Here is a 20,954-nt window from a genome sequence, read left to right on the forward strand (position 1 = left end):
CTGACAAAATAAGATTTGAACTCTGATTAACATTCTGGGACACCTCAAATAAATTTTCTAAAACATAAGAAGAAATAGAAACATTGAAAACATATAAAATAAACAGATAAATTATTAGAAACACAAAGATTAACTACAAAAATATAAAGAGAGCAATAAAAATTACCCATATAATCATTCCAAGAGAGAGCAGGCATCGAGGAATCAAGGACCTCTAAAGCATTACAAAAGAAAAAAAAATTACAAACAGTCGCATAGATATCAAATCATTGAAAATTGGAGTATAAAACACTAAAAATATCATGAAAGTCAACTCAGTACTGACCTATTACATTTCGATGGGGACTCTGTGTTTGCTTTCTTTTCAAAAAATTTCACCTATACTCTCTAGCACGAACAGAGTTATGAGACATCTTTGTTACTCGTACTAAACAGAACAAGAGGTTGAAACATAAAAGGTAAGAAAAATCCCTAATTCATTGCCAAAAAGACATGCACATCGTTAAGTTCCTATAAGCAACAGATGAAAAACAAAAGCGGAGGGAGGGGGAGGGGGATGACTGGGAGCAAAAGTTATCAAACACACCAACAAAGAACTCATATAACCATGCACACCTTTGAAAACGCAGAAAATGAAAGAAATAAAGTATTATAATGAACACCAATAACTAATCAACATGAAAAGATAAAGTTGTACAACAATAAACAAATATAAATAAGAACTGCTGCATTTCATTAAAATATTGATTGATAGTAGGGGTGTAAGTTACCGAACCGGACCGAAAAATACCGTAAAACCGAACCGAAAATTACAACAACCAATTGAAAAACCGAAAAAATCGGTTTTTTTTTGTTTTTTTCGAACTAAATCGATCGGTTTGATTCAGTTTTCGGTTGGTTTAGTAAAAACCGAACCGAACCAAACCGAACCGAATAGGATGCTGCATAAGTGATTCTTTTTACTGATTTACCCTTACTGATTTAACCTAGGTATAAAAGCCTAGACTCTGAATACCCTCACAGCCTCACTCTCTCTTCCTTTCACTCACGCGGCGTACTCACTCACTCACCCTCAGTGGTGCTCACTGCTCACTCCTCACACAGACACGAGACACCCACTCACCCATAGGCCACAGCTCACTTCCATCTTCCATTCTTCCACCTCCACGCGGCCATGTCTGGGAGAATGAGAGCCTGAGAGAGCCAGAGAGCCAGAGAGCATCGTCCATTCATCTCCATCGCAGGCTTGCAGGCGTAGCAAAGATTAGCATCATCGTGTAGCCAGCAGCATCGTCCAGTTCGCGTCCTCGTGCAGTCCAGAGTCCACGCCCTCGTCCAGTCATAAGCCGTCGGAACAAACCCTAAGTCGTGGCAAGAAACCCTAAGCAGAGCAGCACTGCAGTCGCCGAGCCCTCTCCTACAAAAAGCACCTGAACAATGTCTTCTTCGGAGGTTAGATCTGATTTTCAAATTTTTATAATTGATTTTGTCTCTGAGGGCTCTTACTGGTTTGTGCTTAATTTGTCCCTGATTGTTGTTGCTGTTACTGATTAAAATTATTGTTGTTGCTGTTAGCCTGTTACTAATTAAAATTATTGTTGTTGCTAGTTTGTGCTTAATTAGAAAGATAAGTTTCATTGAAATTTTTTTCTGCAGAATTTTATTGTTGTTGCTTAATTATTGTTCTTGCTTTTTATCTTGTTTACCAAACCCTGGTCTCTGTTTTATCCAATAAAAAGTTAACAATGTTTCCATAAAGAAGAAAATCAAGAATCAGTAAAAATTATGGAACGTACAACAAGCAAATAGGGGAGAGTTTCATTAGTTAGTGTTCTGTTTCAATAACAAAAAGTAGTTAGTCTTATAGCTATATATATATAAGGTCTATGGTGTAGTCAATGGATATAATTCTATCCTATCAATTCTAGTCATAAAATATTACGCAATCACTTCTTTTCTGCACTTATATCTCAGCTAGCCTAACATCTTGCTGCAGAATTTATCTTAGTTCTTTACTGCATTAATCTAATCAACTCATATAATTTGTTGTGGCTGCATATAATATGCTTTAATGCATATAATATGTTTTATAATCTGTTTTAATAATCTGAAACCAGATGACATTTGTTGGAGTTAAATTATTTTGGATTAGAGGCATGATCGGCAGACTGTGTCAAACCAGATTACCTTGCTTGTCAACTTTGTGCTCCTGCCGGTTTTGTATTTTGAAGCAGAACAATGATTTTGTACTGTTTTTCACTTGATAATTTTTTCAAAGAAGTTTTTTCTTTTTATATCTTCTTTCTTTTATTTTTGTTAGAAAATTGCATCAAGGATCAACAAGTCATAATTATTATTTTCTTCATTATGGCTGCATATTTATGTCTGCCGTTAATTTGTATTTCTTTATGCATATATGTGTGTCGTTAATTTGTTATCTTGTAGTTCCTTTTATGGTTTATGTTTATAATTTATAATCTATATTCTGTTTATGTTTATAATTCATATTGATTTTTTTTGTTTTATTTTGGTAGAAATTGCACCAACCGGGGAAGATGATGATGAGTCTGGTGTGGGGAAGATGATGATGAGTCTGGTGTGGATTCATATTAAGCATGGTGGCTGTTTAGTTTTCATTTGTTTTAAAGTGACTGTTTCGGTTTAAAGTGTGTTTATTTTTGTTGTTTTACTAGACATTTTTTATTGTATTTGTTTTATGTTAATTAAGTTGAATTTGTATTGAATTGGGATGTGATATACTCTTGTTATTCTAGTTTATTGACAGTTTTAAAGTTCATTTTATGGTAATTTAAATTCTGATTATTAGGAATAAAAAAACCAAAAAAATCGACCGAACCAAACCGAACCAATTACACCCCTAATTGATAGTGATATACACAATTACATACCCTAAGTCATATGATAAGGAGGATTCCAACATCTGACCACATATCCTAGTATGTAACCTAAAGAGGGTACAACATTGAAAATGTGTCCAATTCCTAGCAAAGTCACTATTACAAAAGGAGGAGTTGAGAATAGACCTAGTTGGCACATTACCCAAGCCATCACAGAAGGAAAACCCCTATATCTGACAATCCTATTTGTTGGACACAATCCAAAAAAGTCAAATCAAAATAGCATCCAGCCAGCATGATTACATGTCAATCTATTTGGAATCACAAGCCTTCCTAAATACTTAGAGATACACTATATAAAACACTTACACCTAGACACAGCAGCTCAATTCCACACCTTCAATCAAACTCCTTTAACCTTGGCAACCTTGAACCCATGCTCATCTGCATCAACAGCAGCCTCTTCAAATTGAGGATTCAAATTCCTCTTACCCTTGGAGGTGACAACATGATTTTCATGACTAAGCTTTTCTCCATATTGCGAAGGTGCTTCAAGAACATGGGACAACACCTCCTATGACAAAGAAATTAAAAAAAGATATAAAACTCACTCAAGAATGCAAAATACAATTAGAAACAGCACACATAGGAATGAGAAAAAAATATTATACATCAGCACCTGAGTTTCTTTTTCTGCTGAGCTAAGCAATATATCCAGTTCAGCAGAAAGATCATCACTAATAGTATCATTGCTGGGTGTTTTCTCTTCTTTTCCATGTTCACCATCAATTAAGCCAACAAACTCAGTCCCTCCGGAAACAGTAGGCTGTTTTTCAGCCAAAAAATCTATAAGAACAGGGGATTTACACAAAATCCCAGAATACTCACCAGCATCTTTCTCACTTTTGATAAAACTATCTGAAGACTCCTTCTTAATACCAACATCCGCTTTTCCACAAGGAACAGATTTGTGTAAATCATCTCCTATTCATATGCCATAAGAGTTTAAAAACACATAAGACCATAACACAAATTCACCACAGCACAATAAAAAAATAAAAATAAGAAATTAATGATGAATTAACACGATCTAAAAATATTTGTATGTATATCTAACCTTTTTGGAGTAGACTCATCATCAGCATCATAATCGGGAAGTTCAAACATCGCAATAATGGTGGAATCATCACAAATTCTCCTAACTCGGAAAGTCCCATAAAATGTATCATGTGGGACACCTTTGGTATCAACCTTGAGCAACAACTTCTTTCCAATGAGGCCTTGGAATATGGGAGGATAAGTATCCCTACATATAAGCTATTTTGAAAGTAATACATAAGAAATATAGAGTTTGAATAAGAAATATGGCATCCCATAAAGTGAACAACACATAAAAGAAAACTAACAACATACACTTGCATCTCTTTGAACCTCAGTAAACAAGTCAGCACATGATTTCTTAAGCAAATAAGATGCCTCACGATTAAAGAGAAGGAAAATACCCTCCCCAGTATGATCTTCAACTGTTATTTTAATTTTAAATCTGCAGAGAGAGGAAAAAAAAGGGGAACACAATCATTCAAATAAATAATACCAAGAAACCTTATTTTTATAAATAATCCACTCTATAAAATGACAAGACATTTTCAACAAAATTTCTGACCTTGGAGTGACATTAGTTATGTGCTTCAAACAAAAATCACAGTAATATGCACCATTTTGAGGATAGATACCCTTTCCACACACACAAGCAGAATACCACCAACCTCCATCCTCAACAATACCTTGGATTGCACCAAAAATGATAAAAGAACCCTCCTATCCAATGGGCATTTCAGAGTTAATTAACAACATGAATGAAAAAATAGATCTGGAAATTCTTGTTTGATTTTCTTTTTTGGTTCATGTGTGTATAAAAGAAACAGAAACACAACTAACTCAAAAGAAGACAACCTGATTGTTATCTTGAAGCTCTTCAATAGTGCATTTTCTAGTTAAACGCATGAAATCATCTTCCAAGGAGAGAACTTTACCCTCATTTGCAATAAACAGTGGCTGGGTACCATTGACATCTTGCTCAATCATACTAAAAAAAAAATTAATGCAAATAGTTGTACTTGTTACTCCAAATTGCTTGTAAATAAAGAATACAATAAACATCAACAAAATAAAGCATGCTAACATCTGCCTGAATTCAACAACTTCAGGAATATCAGGATTAAATAACATTTGAGTGGCATACATCACATTTTGAAGACCTACTTGACCTACACAGCAACAAAGAAAGAGTCTAGCAAACTTTATTGGAGACAACACCTAGAGCAGCCATGAGATGTACAGAAAAAAAAACAACATACCCCTAAAGAACTTGACTTTTGCAAGTTGAATGACTACAACAGGCTGCTCCACATAGCCAGAGGCAAGAAAATGATTTACTTGATTAACATAATCCCCAAACAATGCACATCGTACTGTAAGACTGAAACTCAAAAGATGACAAAGAATCAAACAGAAAATAAGCAAAAAAAGATCATTGAAAGATAAAGACAAAGCACCAGAAATGACTTAATGAACATACTCTTTTGAAGTTAATTCCAATGCAATCATTTTCACAATTTTCCCCTCTTTTGCATATTCTTTCTCTTCTCCGACTGAAGTTAAAAGACCAATGACATCTATTCCAAATAAACACAACCTATTAACTATTCAAAGGATTTGTTAAAAAAAACTTCAATAACAGAAATGCAAGAAGATATACAGACCAACTAAAAAATCATAATCTTGGGTCATGTTCAGCAGCTCAGAAAAAGGAAACATGTTGAAACAAGTCTTAGGGATAACATCTTCATCAAATGTTACAACAGTGGTTCGGTGAAGGAAAACCAATTTGAATTCATGAGAAGTTGCTCTATAACTACCATGACTTGACACAACAGTAAAATATGCTATTCTATAAACTTGTCCTTCAACTATATGATCCCTAAACCTATTAAGGAGTGGTTTCTTGACTGTAGCTTGAATTTTTTCACACTAGAAATAGAACAAAAGAACAAATCAGATTAATGAAACACATAATTTAAAGTTGAAAACTTAAAAAATAGCAAGTAAAACCATATTTAAAAGAGAAGCTAATAGAGGCTAACATGCTCATCAAGGAAAATCATCTCCATTGAGTTAGGAACCTCATGGTTACCAAAAGAGGGTACAACCCAAAGCCTTAGAACCCTAACTTTCAGCCTCCAAGCCTCTTTAGGAGGATGCATTTTAGAAATCATATCAAATGGAGGAGGCATTGCAGTAAAAAGAAAGGAGATAAAGAGAGTTGATGAAATAGATCAAAATATAAACAGAAAAATTCTAAAATAAATATAGCTTAGGAGCAAATACAACACAGCAGAATGTTTGTGCATTCAATGTGCTTCACTAACCATCCATTTATAGAAAAAATCCAGGACACAATCTCACCTTTTTGAATTCAAATTGAGGAGGGAAATGGAGGGTAATGGAGTTGAATAACCAAATTTTTCATTTAATGAGGAAGAAGCTATGAATCAATTCATATGAATCACATCACCACTCACCAAATAGGTTAGATAGAAAGTCCATACCTTGATAGGCATTCCCACATTCTCATCTCCATTCAATGGCACATAGACAACTAATCATAGCAGAAAAAGCTAAAACAACACAAAAACAGGAAAAAGAAGTGATACTTTCGAGAAATCAAAAAATAGGAACCAAAAAATGAGATATCACACCACACCTACTACAGTGCAGCTACATGTCATTAGACCATAGGGAAGGCAGTCACCAACTACCCCAAACAATGATTCTAGTGATGGCAATGAGAGTTGGTAAATGTGTTAGGTAGGGATACATTCGAAACAGCAGATAAATGGGAACAAAAGTATAGACAAACATGAATAAAAACCTGTCAATCACATCAACATTCATGAAATGGATGATAATGAAACCTCATACCTTCATAATGATTCCCAAATTTCCAATTTTCAATAAAGAATATATAGCACAACCTTATTATGTGTGGAGAACACATTTTCATGGGAAGACCAGCTGCTGGATAGTTTTTTCTTTGGCCAAGGACATGTGGTAGTTAGACAAAGAATAACATGAACCCATTTTACTCGCACAAGGCCATTCTTTTCTCAATGAACCTCTTAACTTGAGGCCAAGGAGGTGTATGTCCATCCAACAGCTGAACTATAAAACAAATTTAACACAATCAAAAGAAAAATATAATCCAATTCAGTTGAACTTAAAAAAGAAATAAATAAACAACAGGCTACACATCAATTTTTGTGAATCACATCACCACTGATAGAATAGATTAGGTACAAAACCCATTCATTCATAATCATCCAGACAACCCACATGCAACCAAAAACACAAATAGTGGAGTATGCCATCATTTTTTTCTCTAATTATCAATACAAAATAAGAATGGAAAAAATTGTGAAAATTAGTTAAACTTTGGGGCACACCTAGTAACACAAATAGTGGAGTGATACCATCTCATTCTAACAAAGCCAGTTCCTTTGTGAATGACATCTCAAATTCAGCACAAAGACCCCATGTCTTTTCAAGAGCTGAAATACAAAATAATTTTTACGTAAATAATAAAAAAATTGAGAATGAGATTGAGTTAAATAACCAAATCTTTCATTCAATGAGGAAAAAGCTATGAATCAATTCATATCAATCACATCACCACTCACCAAATAGGTTAGATAGAAAGCTCATACCTTGATAGAGATTCCCACATTTTCATCTCCGTTCAATGGCATAGAGACAACTAATCATAGGAGCAAAACCTGAACCAACACAAAAACAGGAAAAACAAGTCAAACTTTCAATAAATCAACAAATAAGGACCAGAAATTGAGATATGAGACCATACCTACTACAGTGCACCTACACGTCATAAGACCATAGGGAAGGCAATAATCAAATACACCAAACAATGATTCTACTCATGATAATGAGAGTTGGTATAAATTGGTTAGGTAAGGATACATTCAAAATAGCAGATGAGTGGGAAAAAAAAGTATAGACAAACATGAGTAAAAATCTCTCAATGACATCAACATTCATGGAAGGGATGAGATTGAAACCTCATACGTTGATAATGATTCCCGAATTTTGAATTTCCAATGAAAAATATACAGCACAACCTTATTACGTATCCAAACCACATTTTCATGCGAATATTACATCAAACATAGATAAGGGGACTGAATACAGAAAACGGTTTAAAAACTCAAGGGATTTGTTGAACGTACACAAAGTAAAAAATTAAAAATATATTCATGAAAAACACAAAACACATGCAACAAACAATTCAACAGGTAACAAATGGAGATCTGATAATGAGTTCAAACTGAAAGTCAACACCAACTCCCAAAAATTGTAACCAAGAAGATGAACCCACAAAAAAATTAAATAACCAAATCATTCATTTAATGAGGAAGAAGCTATGAATCAATTCATATCAATCACATCACCACTCACCAAATAGGTTAGATAGAAAGCCCATACCTTGATAGGCATTCCCACATTCTCATCTCCATTCAATGGCACATAAACAACTAATCATAGCAGCAAAAGGTGAACCAACACAAAAACAGGAAAAAGAAGTGAACCTGTGGAGAAATCAAAAAATAGGGACCAAAAATTGAGATATGAACCTTTGGAGAAATCAAAAAATAGGGACCAAAAATTGAGATATCACACCACACCTACTACAGTGCAGCTACATGTCATTAGACCACAGGAAAAGCAGTCACCAACTACCCCAAACAATGATTATAGTGATGGCAATCAGAGTTGGTAAATGTGTTAGGTAGGGATACATTCGAAACAGCAGATAAATGGGAACAAAAGTATACACAAACATTAATAAAAATTTGTCAATCACATCAACATTCATGAAAAGGATGAGACTGAAACCTCATACCTTGATAATGATTCCAAAATTTTTAATTTCCAATAAAGAATATATAGCACAACCTTATTATGTGTGGAGAACACATTTTCATGGGAAGACCAGCTGCTGGATAGTTTTTTCTTTGGCTAAAGACATGTGCTAGTTAGACAAAGAACACTATAAAGCCATTTTACTGGCACAAGGCCATTCTTTTCTCAATGAACCTCTTAACTTGGGGCCAAGGAGGTGTATGTCCATCTAACAGCTGAAATATAAAACAAATTTAACACAATCAACAGAAAAATATAATCCAATTCAGTTGAACTTAAAAAATAAATAAATAAACAACAGGCTATACATCAATATTTGTGAATCACATTACCACTGATAAAATAGATTATGACATAAAACCGATTCCTTCATAATCATCGACACAACCCACATGCAACCAGAAACACAAATAGTGGAGTGATGCCATAATTTTTTTCTCTAATTATCAATAGAAAATAAGAATGAAAAAAATTGTGAAAATTAGTTAAACTTTGGGGCAGAGCTAGTAACACAAATAGTGGAGTGATGCCATCTTATTCTAACAAAGCCACTTTCTTTGTGAATAACATCTCAAATTCAGGAAAAGACTCCCATGTCTTTTCAAGAGGTGAAATACAAAATAATTTTTACATAAATAATAAAAAAAACTGAGAATGCAATTGAGTTGAAAAAAAAATCTTTCATTCAATGAGGAAGATGCTATGAATCAATTCATATCAATCACATCAATACTCACCAAATAGGTTAGATAGAAAGCGCATACCTTGATAGGCATTCCCACATTCTCATCTCCATTCAATGGCATAGAGACAACTAATCATAGGAGAAAAACCTGAACCAACACAAAAACAGGAAAAACAAGTGAAACTTTCAAGAAATCAAGAAATAGGGACCAAAAATTGAGATATGAGACCATACCTACTACAGTGCACCTAAACGCCATAAGACCATAGGGAAGGCAGTAATCAACTACCCCAAACAATGATTCTACTCATCATAATGAGAGTTGGTAAATGTGTTAGGTAAGGATACATTGAAAAGAGGAGATGAGTGGAAAAAAAAAAGTATATACAAACATGAGTAAAAATCTCTCAATGACATCAACATTCATGAAAGGGATGAGATTGAAACCTCATACCTTGATAATGATTCCCAAATTTCGAATTTCCAGTGAAAAATATACAGTACAAACTTATTATGTATCCAGACCACATTTTCAGACGAATATTACATCAAACATATATAACAGAAGATGTTTCTAAATACAGAAAACAGTTTAAAAACTCAAGGGATTTGTTGAATGTACACAAAGTAAAAAATTAAAAATATATTCATGAAAAACACAACACACATGCAACAAACAATTCAACAGGTAACAAAAGTAGATCTGATAATGAGTTCAAAATGAAGGTTAACAGCGAAACCCAAAAAATGTAACCAAGAACATGAACCCACAAAAAAATCAAGTCACAAACACAATTTGCAAATTAGAAATTTCACAAACCCTACACAATAACATGTGCGTTAAACATCGAACAGATACCCAAAACGATCACAATTTGCAAGATTAGGAATTTCACAAACCCTAGAGAATAAAATGTCGCTTAACCATAGAACAGATACCAAAAATGATCAGAATTTGCACAATTAGGGATTTCAGAAATCATAGACAATAAAACCTGGGTCAATCGTGGAACAGATGCCAAAATTCATCACAAGGATCGACACAATGAAGGAAAAAGAAAAAGGATGAAGGGGAAAATAGGTTTCGATGCACCTGATTGATTGATCTGAGATCTTGAATCTGAGCGAAAAATTGGGAAATCAATAACCCAGATGAACGGCGACGAACAAACTCCCAGGAGAACACAGCTCGTAGACAGAGTTTCGTACGGCAGATGAAACGAAATTTGGAGAAGAAAGCAAAGCTCCTAGGGTTCAAAGAAATCATTACCTATTTAAACAGATCCATCAAGAAGGAAGCTTGCCTCAGTGATTCGGTGAAAAAGATGCGAGATTGCGTCAGCTGAAAGGGATGGCTGACGACTACTGTCAGAGGAGCACATGCATCCCTAAAAAAAAGGGGCCACGTGGAGGAGGTGCCACCGTGGAGGAGAGCCTCCACCTAGGACTGGAATCGGCGTGGGATGCGAGGAGCTCTCCAGCTCGGAGATGAATCCACGCCTTTCTAGTGTATAATGATAATATTGCTCAGTAAAGAATCTTAACATTATTACATGAACACAAAAAATAATTACTAAAATATTAATAAATTATCATATAAAAATATGTGTATGTTATTATTAATAAAAAATTTAATTATAAAACCGTAAAAAATTATTTTAATAGATAATTATTTTATTAAAATATTATATAAAATAATATATATATATATATATATATATATATATATATATATATATATCCGTCACGACTACTAAAAAATTTTTCTTTTCATAGAATATTTTTACAAAAGTTTTTATTTCAATTTAATATTTTAACATTTTAAATTATTTTTAATCTCATCGCACTATCCATTTTCTCTCACCCTTTTCTATACCTATTATGATCACTGTCACCCATTCGCCACTATCACCTTCTCTGTACCCTTCTCTCATCTTCTTCATCGCAATTAATTACTGCTGCGTTATTATCATCACAAGTTCACAAACCTCCTCGATCAACTTCTCTATCACTCTAGCAGCTAGCTTCTTTGTATTATCTTTTATGAACCTTTAAGAATTCAATGACCTTACGCCTCCAAATATTTTTAAACCAAATTTTTAATTAATTAACACGTCACGCACTTTTTTCTCGTATGTATGTATATTGTTGTTATTGCTACTTCTTCTTTTTTTTTTATTTTTTTTTTCATGCTTCTTTCTTTAACATTGTCGTTGTTGTCGCTAGCTGCCACCTCTTTCATTCTCTCCTCTTCCTCTTATTTAATTTCTTTTTCTACTTTTTCTACATCACTTTCTTAGATATATATATATATATATAACAAAAATGTCAAACACATAAATTTTAATATACAGTATAATACAAAAAATTAGTATACAACATATAAAAATATTTGTGCAATATTGATAATTTGTTGTTATATACAAAAATTTCTATACTATATCTATAAGTTTATATAAAAATCTATGTTTTGTTAAAAAAAATTTATAATGAACAATTGAGGAAAAAATCACGTGATAGACGCATACATTTTTTTATTGGACTTGTACCAATTTAATTGAACTTTTAATTATTGAAAACGCTTGTACATGTAGTATCGAAATTGCCAAAAGAATTATTTTTTGTATTTTTTAATATCCAAATATATAATAATTATTATTGGTATATTTTTTTAAAACATGTTTCTTTATTCTTTGTTTCTATCCCCCATTTGAATAAATGCGGATATACATATGTTTAGATAAAATACTGTTAAATAGAATTTTAAATCTTTAAAAAATTTAGAATTTTAAATGTAAGAAAATTTAAATGTTGTAATTGTTTTCTTTTTAATTTTAAAATATTTTGTTTGGTTGAAGTAATTAATATGGAGAAATACTAGGGGCAACAACTTTTATGATTTACAGTCATCAAGTAGTCATTAATGATAGTTTTAATGGTGTGAGATTTCATCCAATAGCTCATTTTTTTATTGGTTACATATTGGTCAAAATTTAACAAAATTGCTGACCCCCTAAACTTTTCCATTAATATGTAATAATATTCTACAACATTTTTAAAAGAAACTCATCAATGTGATTTAAATATTAGCCATTAATGCAAGAAGCAAAATCAAGAAAATGATAAAAGAAAGGGCACTCTATTATACAGATTAGAAGGGGCACTCTAGCTGCTCTTCCCGCTTGTAGTCGATGAATCCCTTCATGTTCTTCGCTTCGTGCCCCGAAAATATATTTTTAACATCAAAATTTGTGTTATCCATGAATGCGTAGAAAAAAAAAGGATGAATCCCTGGCCCATAATAAATATACACATGTTTTTTGGACGGAATATATAGGCTTATTTGACTTCGATCGATAACCTGAACAACTTATTAGCCCACTTCCTATAGAACAAAATCTCAATAAAGTCCAAAATATAAATTCAAGATAACAAACCAAATACTTCAACACTTTCTATGCAATTTCGGCCCAACAAATGGATCGCGAAAGGCACCCCAATGAGGTATATATGTATATATATATAAAAAAAATTGAGGTATATATGTATTTATAAATATTGCAATCAATTTACCAAAAAAAAAAAAAGAATGCAACCGAATGATATATTAATGAATTATTGCGTTACAGAGAGTGAGAAGCAATTTCCAATTTATTTTCTTTCGTCATGACTAAGACAAATGCACTCTATTTTCACTTTTTTATTTGATTCTTTTGTAATTGCAAACATGTATAAGTGCCGGGAAAAGTGGGCCTTTTATGATGGAATCAGAAAGAAAAGTTTATAGAAATATAGGATGCACTAGACATTAAGCGCGGGTGGTGGTCCTTTACTCCCTAAGTGTGACTGTTCTTTAGACCTCACCACAGTGCTTTCATGAAAAGAACTATTCTATAATGGCCATTGGCCCAATAAAAATAATGTGTTTGTTTGAAGTTTGAACCTGGATTCGACAAGGAGTTGAAGATAACAACTTTATCTAGATATTATTTCAGTCTCAATCTCATTCAATTAGTGGGAGTTCCATGTTATTACCTTTCTTACGCGGTCACGTCTAAAACAAAATGTTCTCATTCATTTATCTTTCATAATAGACTACTCTTACATTATTTGATATATCTAATCCATGTTAAGTGAATTAGCCCTTATTTATAAAGGAATAAGTATAAAAAATCAACTTTTAATTAGTTAATTTTAGTCGACTTTGTTTTATTGTAAAATTATATATCTTTTTAATTTTTATTTTTTGGAGGGTTAAAGTTTAGTATTTAAAATTTAAGATTTACTACAGTTGAGAGTTTAAATTTTAGGGTTAAGATATTAGTCCCAAAAAAAAAAAAAGATTAGTTTCCCTAGCACTTGAAATTAATAATATTAGCCAAAGAGGATTTTTAACGTATTCGATAAATCTAATCCATGCTACTAAATTTTAGTTAATCTAATTTAAATTGGGTAATTTATCTTTGAGATAAGTATTGCTTAACCTCTTTTTTTCTTTGACGGGGATAAGAATTGCTTAATTTGAATTGTTATGTTACAACCGTAACCCCATAATTCTGGTAATTGAACATATAGAACCATTTGTAGCACTTCATTATTGACGATCAAAGATCCCATATGATTATCAGCTTTCACATAATGTTATAGTGCCCAAAAATATTTTACCCAATTAATCTAACAAGCACTTATTTTTTAACCGCATAAGCATAATCATGCATGCGAGTATCTTTAGAAATGAGATAAAATTCAAGGAACTTTATCTTTTATCAAACAAATATTCGTTTATATAAAAAAGAAAGTACCGATAAGAAACTAAATAAATAAGATTCATTTCAAGAGGAAAAAAAAAGGCAGAAGTCTATATCAGAAAACCCTTTGCTTAGGAAGAATGAAAACAAAGCTGGTTATTACTAAATTTATGATGGTGATAGAGTTGCCCACTCGCCATGTGTGACCTAAATTCGATGAATATCGAAATTTCAAATAGTAAAGGTTCACATGAATGATATGAGATAAAAAAAAAAAAAAATATATATATATATATATATATATATATATATATATATATATATATATATAAGGCACAAAATGACCATCCAAAAGATAGTAGGTCAATTTCAAGAATTTCAAGTGGAAGGGTCAACTTCTAGTTCATGAAACATTCTTTTAAGGTATAACATAATATGTGGGGATCGATGTAGAGATTGTAACTCATTGGAAACACTTAATTCATATTCTATTGACTGATCAGCTGTAATGCAATCAGAAAGAAAGTATATTAATTAATTAATTAATTAATTAATTAATTAATTAATTAAAAACGGTTCACAATAATTATTATTGGCTCTCACCTTTCTTCATTACTAATGGTTTTTGTGGTGAAAGAAGATGTTGATTGGATGATGGAAAACTTTTTATCAGTAGTGGATGAGTTATATATATTGGCTTGACAACTGGTGATCAAATCAAAACCCTTTTCTTCTTCTTGATGCACTTTCACTTTAAAATATTATTATTAATTTTAACTACTTTTCAGTTACTCAAAATTTGTTACTTTTTTTTAATAGTATCTACCGTAAGTCCAATGAATAAAAAAATGGTTAATAAAAGTTTTAATAATAGAATATAAATGATAGTGACAATGATGTAGAATATATACGAAAGAGAACATAAGAGGAGAAAACACCACATCTAACTCAAAATCTTAAAATAGTAAGTTAATGGATCTCTCATCTTATAAACTCCTCACTCTTTCTTGTTTTTTTCGATGTGGGACTAACTTTAACACTCCTTACACTTGCATCATTAACAATATCTTTATATTTGTATTGTTAATTAAAGTAGCCTAATTTAGCATATGTTATTATATTGTGCTATGAGTTAACCTATATTATTTACGTCACGAAAATTTCTCTCTTTTTTATTAGTATAAATATGTATATGTACTCTTTTTTTATTATCAAATTGAATTGATTGAGTTATATTTAATTAAGTTTAGTGCTTATTTTTTTTAAGTTCTTTTAAAAGTAAAAGGTGCATTTTTTGTTTTTGCTAATCAAAGTGAATTCCGGACTATTTTCATCACAATGTAATTATTATTGGTGACCTAAACGATATCCTCGAAAAAAAATAAAATAAAAGGTCCTTTTAACACAACACAAGTGGGGAATATGTGATAGTTGATTTACTAGGTAGTGATGGAAAAATGAAAAGAAACTGAAGAAGTGGTTGGTTGGAAAAGGGCCTTAGAGGCTTAAGCACTTGAAAGTGGGTGTGATGCAAAAAAAAGGGGTTTCTTCTCTCATTATGGTTGGAGGGAGGGACCCTTATGTTTTTTCCAAGGAAGAAAAAGGGTAGTGCTCTCTGATGGAAGCTGTCAAAGTGAGGCTAACTCCTTGTCCATTTCAATAACCCAACACCATAAACATTTCTTTCCTCACTTTATTTTGTTTTAATTAATTTCATTTCATTTCATTTTCCATTGATATTGACCCTCTCTCCAATTACTTATGAGTGATGTACAATCAGAGAGATATGATAATTAAGCCTTATATATTCTGTGTTGGAAGCCAGTGCTTGTCACATAATAATAGTAGTATTAATTATTATCCATCATTAATCTTTTGGTGTAATGCTTATCAACAACACCGGTCTTATATTGACTTGCTAAATATCCGCATGGCTTCATCATATTATGAAGTTTAATTGTAATTAACAGTTTTAAGCATATCACAAATGATCAAATTGGATTATAAGTATAAATAAATTTGGAGCTTTTACTTATATGATGATTTTATGAGAATGACATCTTAATTGTTTACTTATACTTCCTCTTAGTGATATTGTTCATAGTTTTTCTACTTCAAATTATGAAAACCATCGACACTTTTAGAGGTTTTATGTTATATTTTATTGGCACTTTAATTTATTAAGCGCACAACTTATATTGTGTACGATAATACGTTTTTTTTTATATTGATTGGCACTTAATCATTTGATTATATAAATGTTTCGATATAAAAAGTTCTATTGAAAAATGAGAATTTTTGTTTGTTGAAAAATCAGAATAATATTAACAATAGTTTGGAATTTTAAAAATAATAATCTCAAATATTCTGGTAATTTAAAACTGTTGCTAAATATAATAAAAATTAATAATTTAGTGGCGATTTGTTAAATATAATTAAAAAAAAATAATATGTGTTATAAAATAGTGGCAGTTTTGTACTTTTAAAATTATTACAAAAAATTAGCGATAATTTTAGGAAGTGTTGTCTAAAACCATCGTTAAATTCATTGAGAATGCTCATATCGGCAACGTTTTTTTAACCCTTGTGAAAATTTTAGCAAAGCAGTAAAAAAAACCATTACAAAAAAATGTTTTATATATTATAGTGTTTAAAATGTCTAGTTTTTCATTGTTGTTATGATTCTAACCTTTTCAATACGGGATTATGATTACAATTTTTAGTTTGTTGCGTATATATGCACCTAAAACGACTACAAATGAATATTGCGACCATATATGATTGTTAGCTGTGAACTATTTGTTCTAAACTGTGTTATTTTTAAAGAGAACTAATTTTAGATGTTTTTTTTAATTCTTACGGGGCTTTCACGTACGGTAGTGCACTTGCATGTGTTTATCCACATAAATGCATGCATTTATTCGAGTATATAATTGCTCCTTATCTTGACAAGTGTTACTATTTGGTTTAAAAAAAATTAATTTATTTTATATAAATAATTTAATTAAAAAATTAATTGATATAATTATGATGTTAGATTTTTTATTATATTTTATTTTAAAAATAAATTGATTAATTTAAATTAAAAAATTATAATTAATTATTTATTATATAATTTTTTAACCAAAATTATAATTAAAAATCATTAAAAAAATAAAATCATCTAATATATTGGACCAACTCAATGTTAATCAAGTTTTTTTCTATTATAAAATATAAAAAAATTAATTCAAAAAAAATCATGTTATTTTTTAGGATTTAATTTTTTTTATTGTGTTTTCATAAAATTTGCACAAAATTCACCTATCACATTGACTAAACTTATTTATTTACGTAAAGTTTGTTTATGGACTCAGCAAACTTGTTTACATTTTAATACGATTTGAATTATATTAGTATATTTTTATTTTTTAATCAATTTAATTTTATTTAAATAATTAGAATTTTAAATTATAAATTTGTATTAGTTTGTAATTTAAAATTTAAATAGATATAATTTAAATTAATTATTTATAAAATTGTATATATTTGTATTATTGTATTCAGATGATTAATTATATTTATTCGATTTAAAAAAAAAAACAGTTGTTAAATTTTTTATTTAAATACATTCATATTATTTTTAAATTAAAAGAATATACTTATTTAAAATAATATGAGTACATTTATTTAAAAATAATATGAATATGTTTATTTAAATTAAAAAATTAAAATAACAAGAGTACATTTATTTTAAAAAATTTAATTTAAAAATAATATAAGTGTATTTATTTGTTAGTTAAAAATTAACAACGTTTTTTTTAAATTGAATAAATATAATTAATCCTATCAGTACAATAATATGAATACATACAATTTTATAAATAATTAATTTAAATTATATCTATTTAAATTTTAAATTATAAACTAATACAAATTTTATAATTTAAAATTCTAATTATTTAAATAAAATTAAATTGATTAAAAAATAAAAATATATTAATACAATTCAAATTGTATTAAAACGTAAACAAGTTTGTTGAGTCCATAAATAAACTTTACGTAAATAAATAAGTTTAGTCAATGTGATAGGTGAATTTTGTGTAAACTTTACGAAAACACAATAAAAAAAATTAAATCCTAAACAATAACATGATTTTTTTTAGAATTAAATTTTTTTATATTTTATAATAGAAATAAAAAATTTGATTAACATTGAGCTGGTCCAATATACTAGATAATTTTATTTTTTTAATAATTTTTAATTATAATTTTGGTTAAAAAAATTATATAATAAACAATTAACTATAATTTCTCAATTTAAATTAATCAATTTATTTTTAAAATAAAATACGGTAAAAAATTTAACATTATAGCTATATCAATTGGTCTTTTAATTAAATTATTTGTATAAAATAAATCGGTATTTTTTAAACCAAATGGTAACACATGTTATCTATCCAAAAACAACTTCATGTAAAATCGATTGCAGGAGAGTTTTCACCTTTCTATAATTCGGAAAATAATTCTATCATACAATTTTCCATAGTATATGAAAAGTAAGGGATAACGGGTAAAATAACTTGCAAACTTTTACCTTATGTTGCAAACTTTTCTGACCAATAATATTACAATTTACAGTTAATTATTTAGCTTATAAGCATGCTCATCATGTGTAGCTCACTAATGACTTCACATATCACTTGTAGAATCATGATTTTAAATTTGACCTTTTACTTGTAATTACTTAAAAAATTAATGATATCAAGTGGAAATCTGTTATTTGTTTCACACACCTCTATGCATATTTGCCCCGGTCTTATGCAAACTTTTAGTTTGATATATATGGAGGATGCTAATTCCATCAATTTAATTTCTTTTGCTTTCATTAGGAGCTAGCTATATGGTTGCTTTATTTTATATATATATATCCCCACAAACACACACACGAGAGACCATTCATCACAAGGAAGCAATAAAGGGCCGCCATTGTAGACCGCACTCCACTACATAGAACCATATATAGAGAATGAAAACAAATTCATGGCCAAAAAAGAGATGCTCCATGTTCATGCCTTATTTGTGTATATATACGGATTCTTGAATTCTTTCAAGTTTCCGCATATGAGTTCAAGTTCAATGCTCCAAGTATATATTTGGTGATCTACTCACCAAAATGCTCTATGATATCTATAACAACTACTATATATAAATAGCTTAGAAGATATATCAAAATAATTATAAATAGATAGTAGTAACACATTAAAAGTTGTAGGGTTGTAGGAGCATGCATTATTAATTACTACAAGTTTTATATATCTTTTGAATATGTGATTTTTAGTTAGTTTATAAATGTAAAATATTTTTTATTTTTTTAATTAAATTTTGGTAATTGAATTTGATTCAATATTTTTAGAAAATTTACTTATAGAATGATCATTCGTTGATAATTTAACATAAAGATATGCAACAGAAATTAATTATATAGCTGTTAAAATGAGTGGTGACTCTTGAATATGGAATAACTTTAATTTATACAATTTTTTTTATGTTGTATTATTAATATGGACCACTCTTGTTTTCTTAACTACTAATATTCATTGATGTAACACATTAAAAGAGAGGAGCAATCAAACTAAGAAGGAAGACATCGAATTCTCTTACCCCAAAAGTAACCTAAAAGAGAAAAAAATCTATATGTAAATGTAGTCTATAACTTTATATATATAATTGAATACTTGATAGTTTATTTTTTATTTTTTTGTAAATATGTACATGTAGCTTGAAGTGATAAACAACATAACTTCTGGAAAATTATTGACATAGGAAAAAGATACAACAATAAGAAGCCACGATTTCAAAACATAAGAATCTTTCAAACAAAAGAAGAAAGTTGAAAATATCTTCTCTTTTTTCATGAGTTCAAAAGTTATAAGGTTCTAATGGAAAAGGACATGTAAAAAGAACTATTTTTCAATCTTATCTTTTGTTCCTTCTCAAATTAGAAGTAGTAGTTTAATTTTGATGATGAAAATGTAAGGAAATTTAATTTGACATCATTTTAAATATAATAAATGGTTATTATATATTTACATATTATTAAATAAAAGCATTTTGATAAATATGTTTATAATCAGTTTTGAATTTTGATTAATTACTTCAAGTAATAAACAATGCATTGATGCAGTGCTAGCTGTCCACTCTTACAGTGTCATCACAATAATTTCACAGTAAAAAGACACATCAGACAGCAATGCACACGATCGAGGACGAACAGGGATATATAAAAAAGTAATAAACACTTACCTTATCTTATTATTATTGGATTATTACATTTATTTTTTTCAATTCCTGAATTAATCACTCATCAACTTCAGATGTGTAAGAAATGATTTTTTTTTTTCTTTAATTTATACTATGATACTAGTTTGAAAGCTAAGATTAGCTGGCCCCTACTATGTATTTGATATACTTAGTAACGGAAACAGATAAACATAACCAAACTTGGGCTTTGATGGCAACCGCTATCAGTAGACAGTGGCCTACCTAGGTTCATAAGGAACGAACCTAGCTTCTTTCTCTGTATATCCACCTTCACCTTAGTGATCATAAAGTACAAAGCAGAAATAGCTAAAAGGATGTGTGTGTGAGTGTGATATTCACATTATCAGGGTAAAGGTGCTATTCTTT

At 30.0% G+C, this 20,954-nt stretch overlaps 1 protein-coding gene and 1 long non-coding RNA gene across 2 annotated transcripts; both read right to left on the minus strand.

The window, feature by feature from the left end:
• Positions 1–2,855: 2,855 nt before the first annotated feature.
• On the minus strand, positions 2,856–6,151 carry LOC114924122 (uncharacterized). Its single transcript, XM_072210912.1, has 10 exons — positions 6,002–6,151; positions 5,597–5,888; positions 5,437–5,560; positions 5,216–5,337; positions 4,812–4,944; positions 4,522–4,676; positions 4,272–4,401; positions 3,976–4,175; positions 3,538–3,842; positions 2,856–3,432 (listed from the first exon to the last, which is right to left on the minus strand). The coding sequence occupies exons 1-5, from the start codon at positions 6,149–6,151 to the stop codon at positions 4,940–4,942; spliced, it is 693 nt and encodes a 230-aa protein (XP_072067013.1). The 3' UTR covers positions 2,856–3,432; positions 3,538–3,842; positions 3,976–4,175; positions 4,272–4,401; positions 4,522–4,676; positions 4,812–4,939.
• A 1,197-nt stretch (positions 6,152–7,348) lies between these two features.
• Positions 7,349–10,763, minus strand: LOC140178208 (uncharacterized). Its single transcript, XR_011870468.1, has 5 exons — positions 9,772–10,763; positions 9,617–9,685; positions 8,415–9,067; positions 7,622–7,690; positions 7,349–7,465 (listed from the first exon to the last, which is right to left on the minus strand). It is a non-coding gene; the product is annotated as an uncharacterized lncRNA (long non-coding RNA).
• Between the last annotated feature and the right edge of the window lie 10,191 nt (positions 10,764–20,954).

The sequence above is a fragment of the Arachis hypogaea genome, chromosome 13, assembly GCF_003086295.3.
Source record: "Arachis hypogaea cultivar Tifrunner chromosome 13, arahy.Tifrunner.gnm2.J5K5, whole genome shotgun sequence".
Classification (NCBI taxonomy): domain Eukaryota; kingdom Viridiplantae; phylum Streptophyta; class Magnoliopsida; order Fabales; family Fabaceae; genus Arachis; species Arachis hypogaea.

Coding starts and splice junctions, on each gene's coding strand:
- LOC114924122 (XM_072210912.1), bottom strand. CDS start 6,151: ATGCCTCCTCCATTTGATATGATTTCTAAAATGCATCCTCCTAAAGAG. Junction 5,889..6,001: donor TGATTTTCCTTGATGAGCAT/GTTAGCCTCTAT, acceptor TTCTATTTCTAG/TGTGAAAAAATTCAAGCTAC. Junction 5,561..5,596: donor GTATATCTTCTTGCATTTCT/GTTATTGAAGTT, acceptor TCCTTTGAATAG/TTAATAGGTTGTGTTTATTT.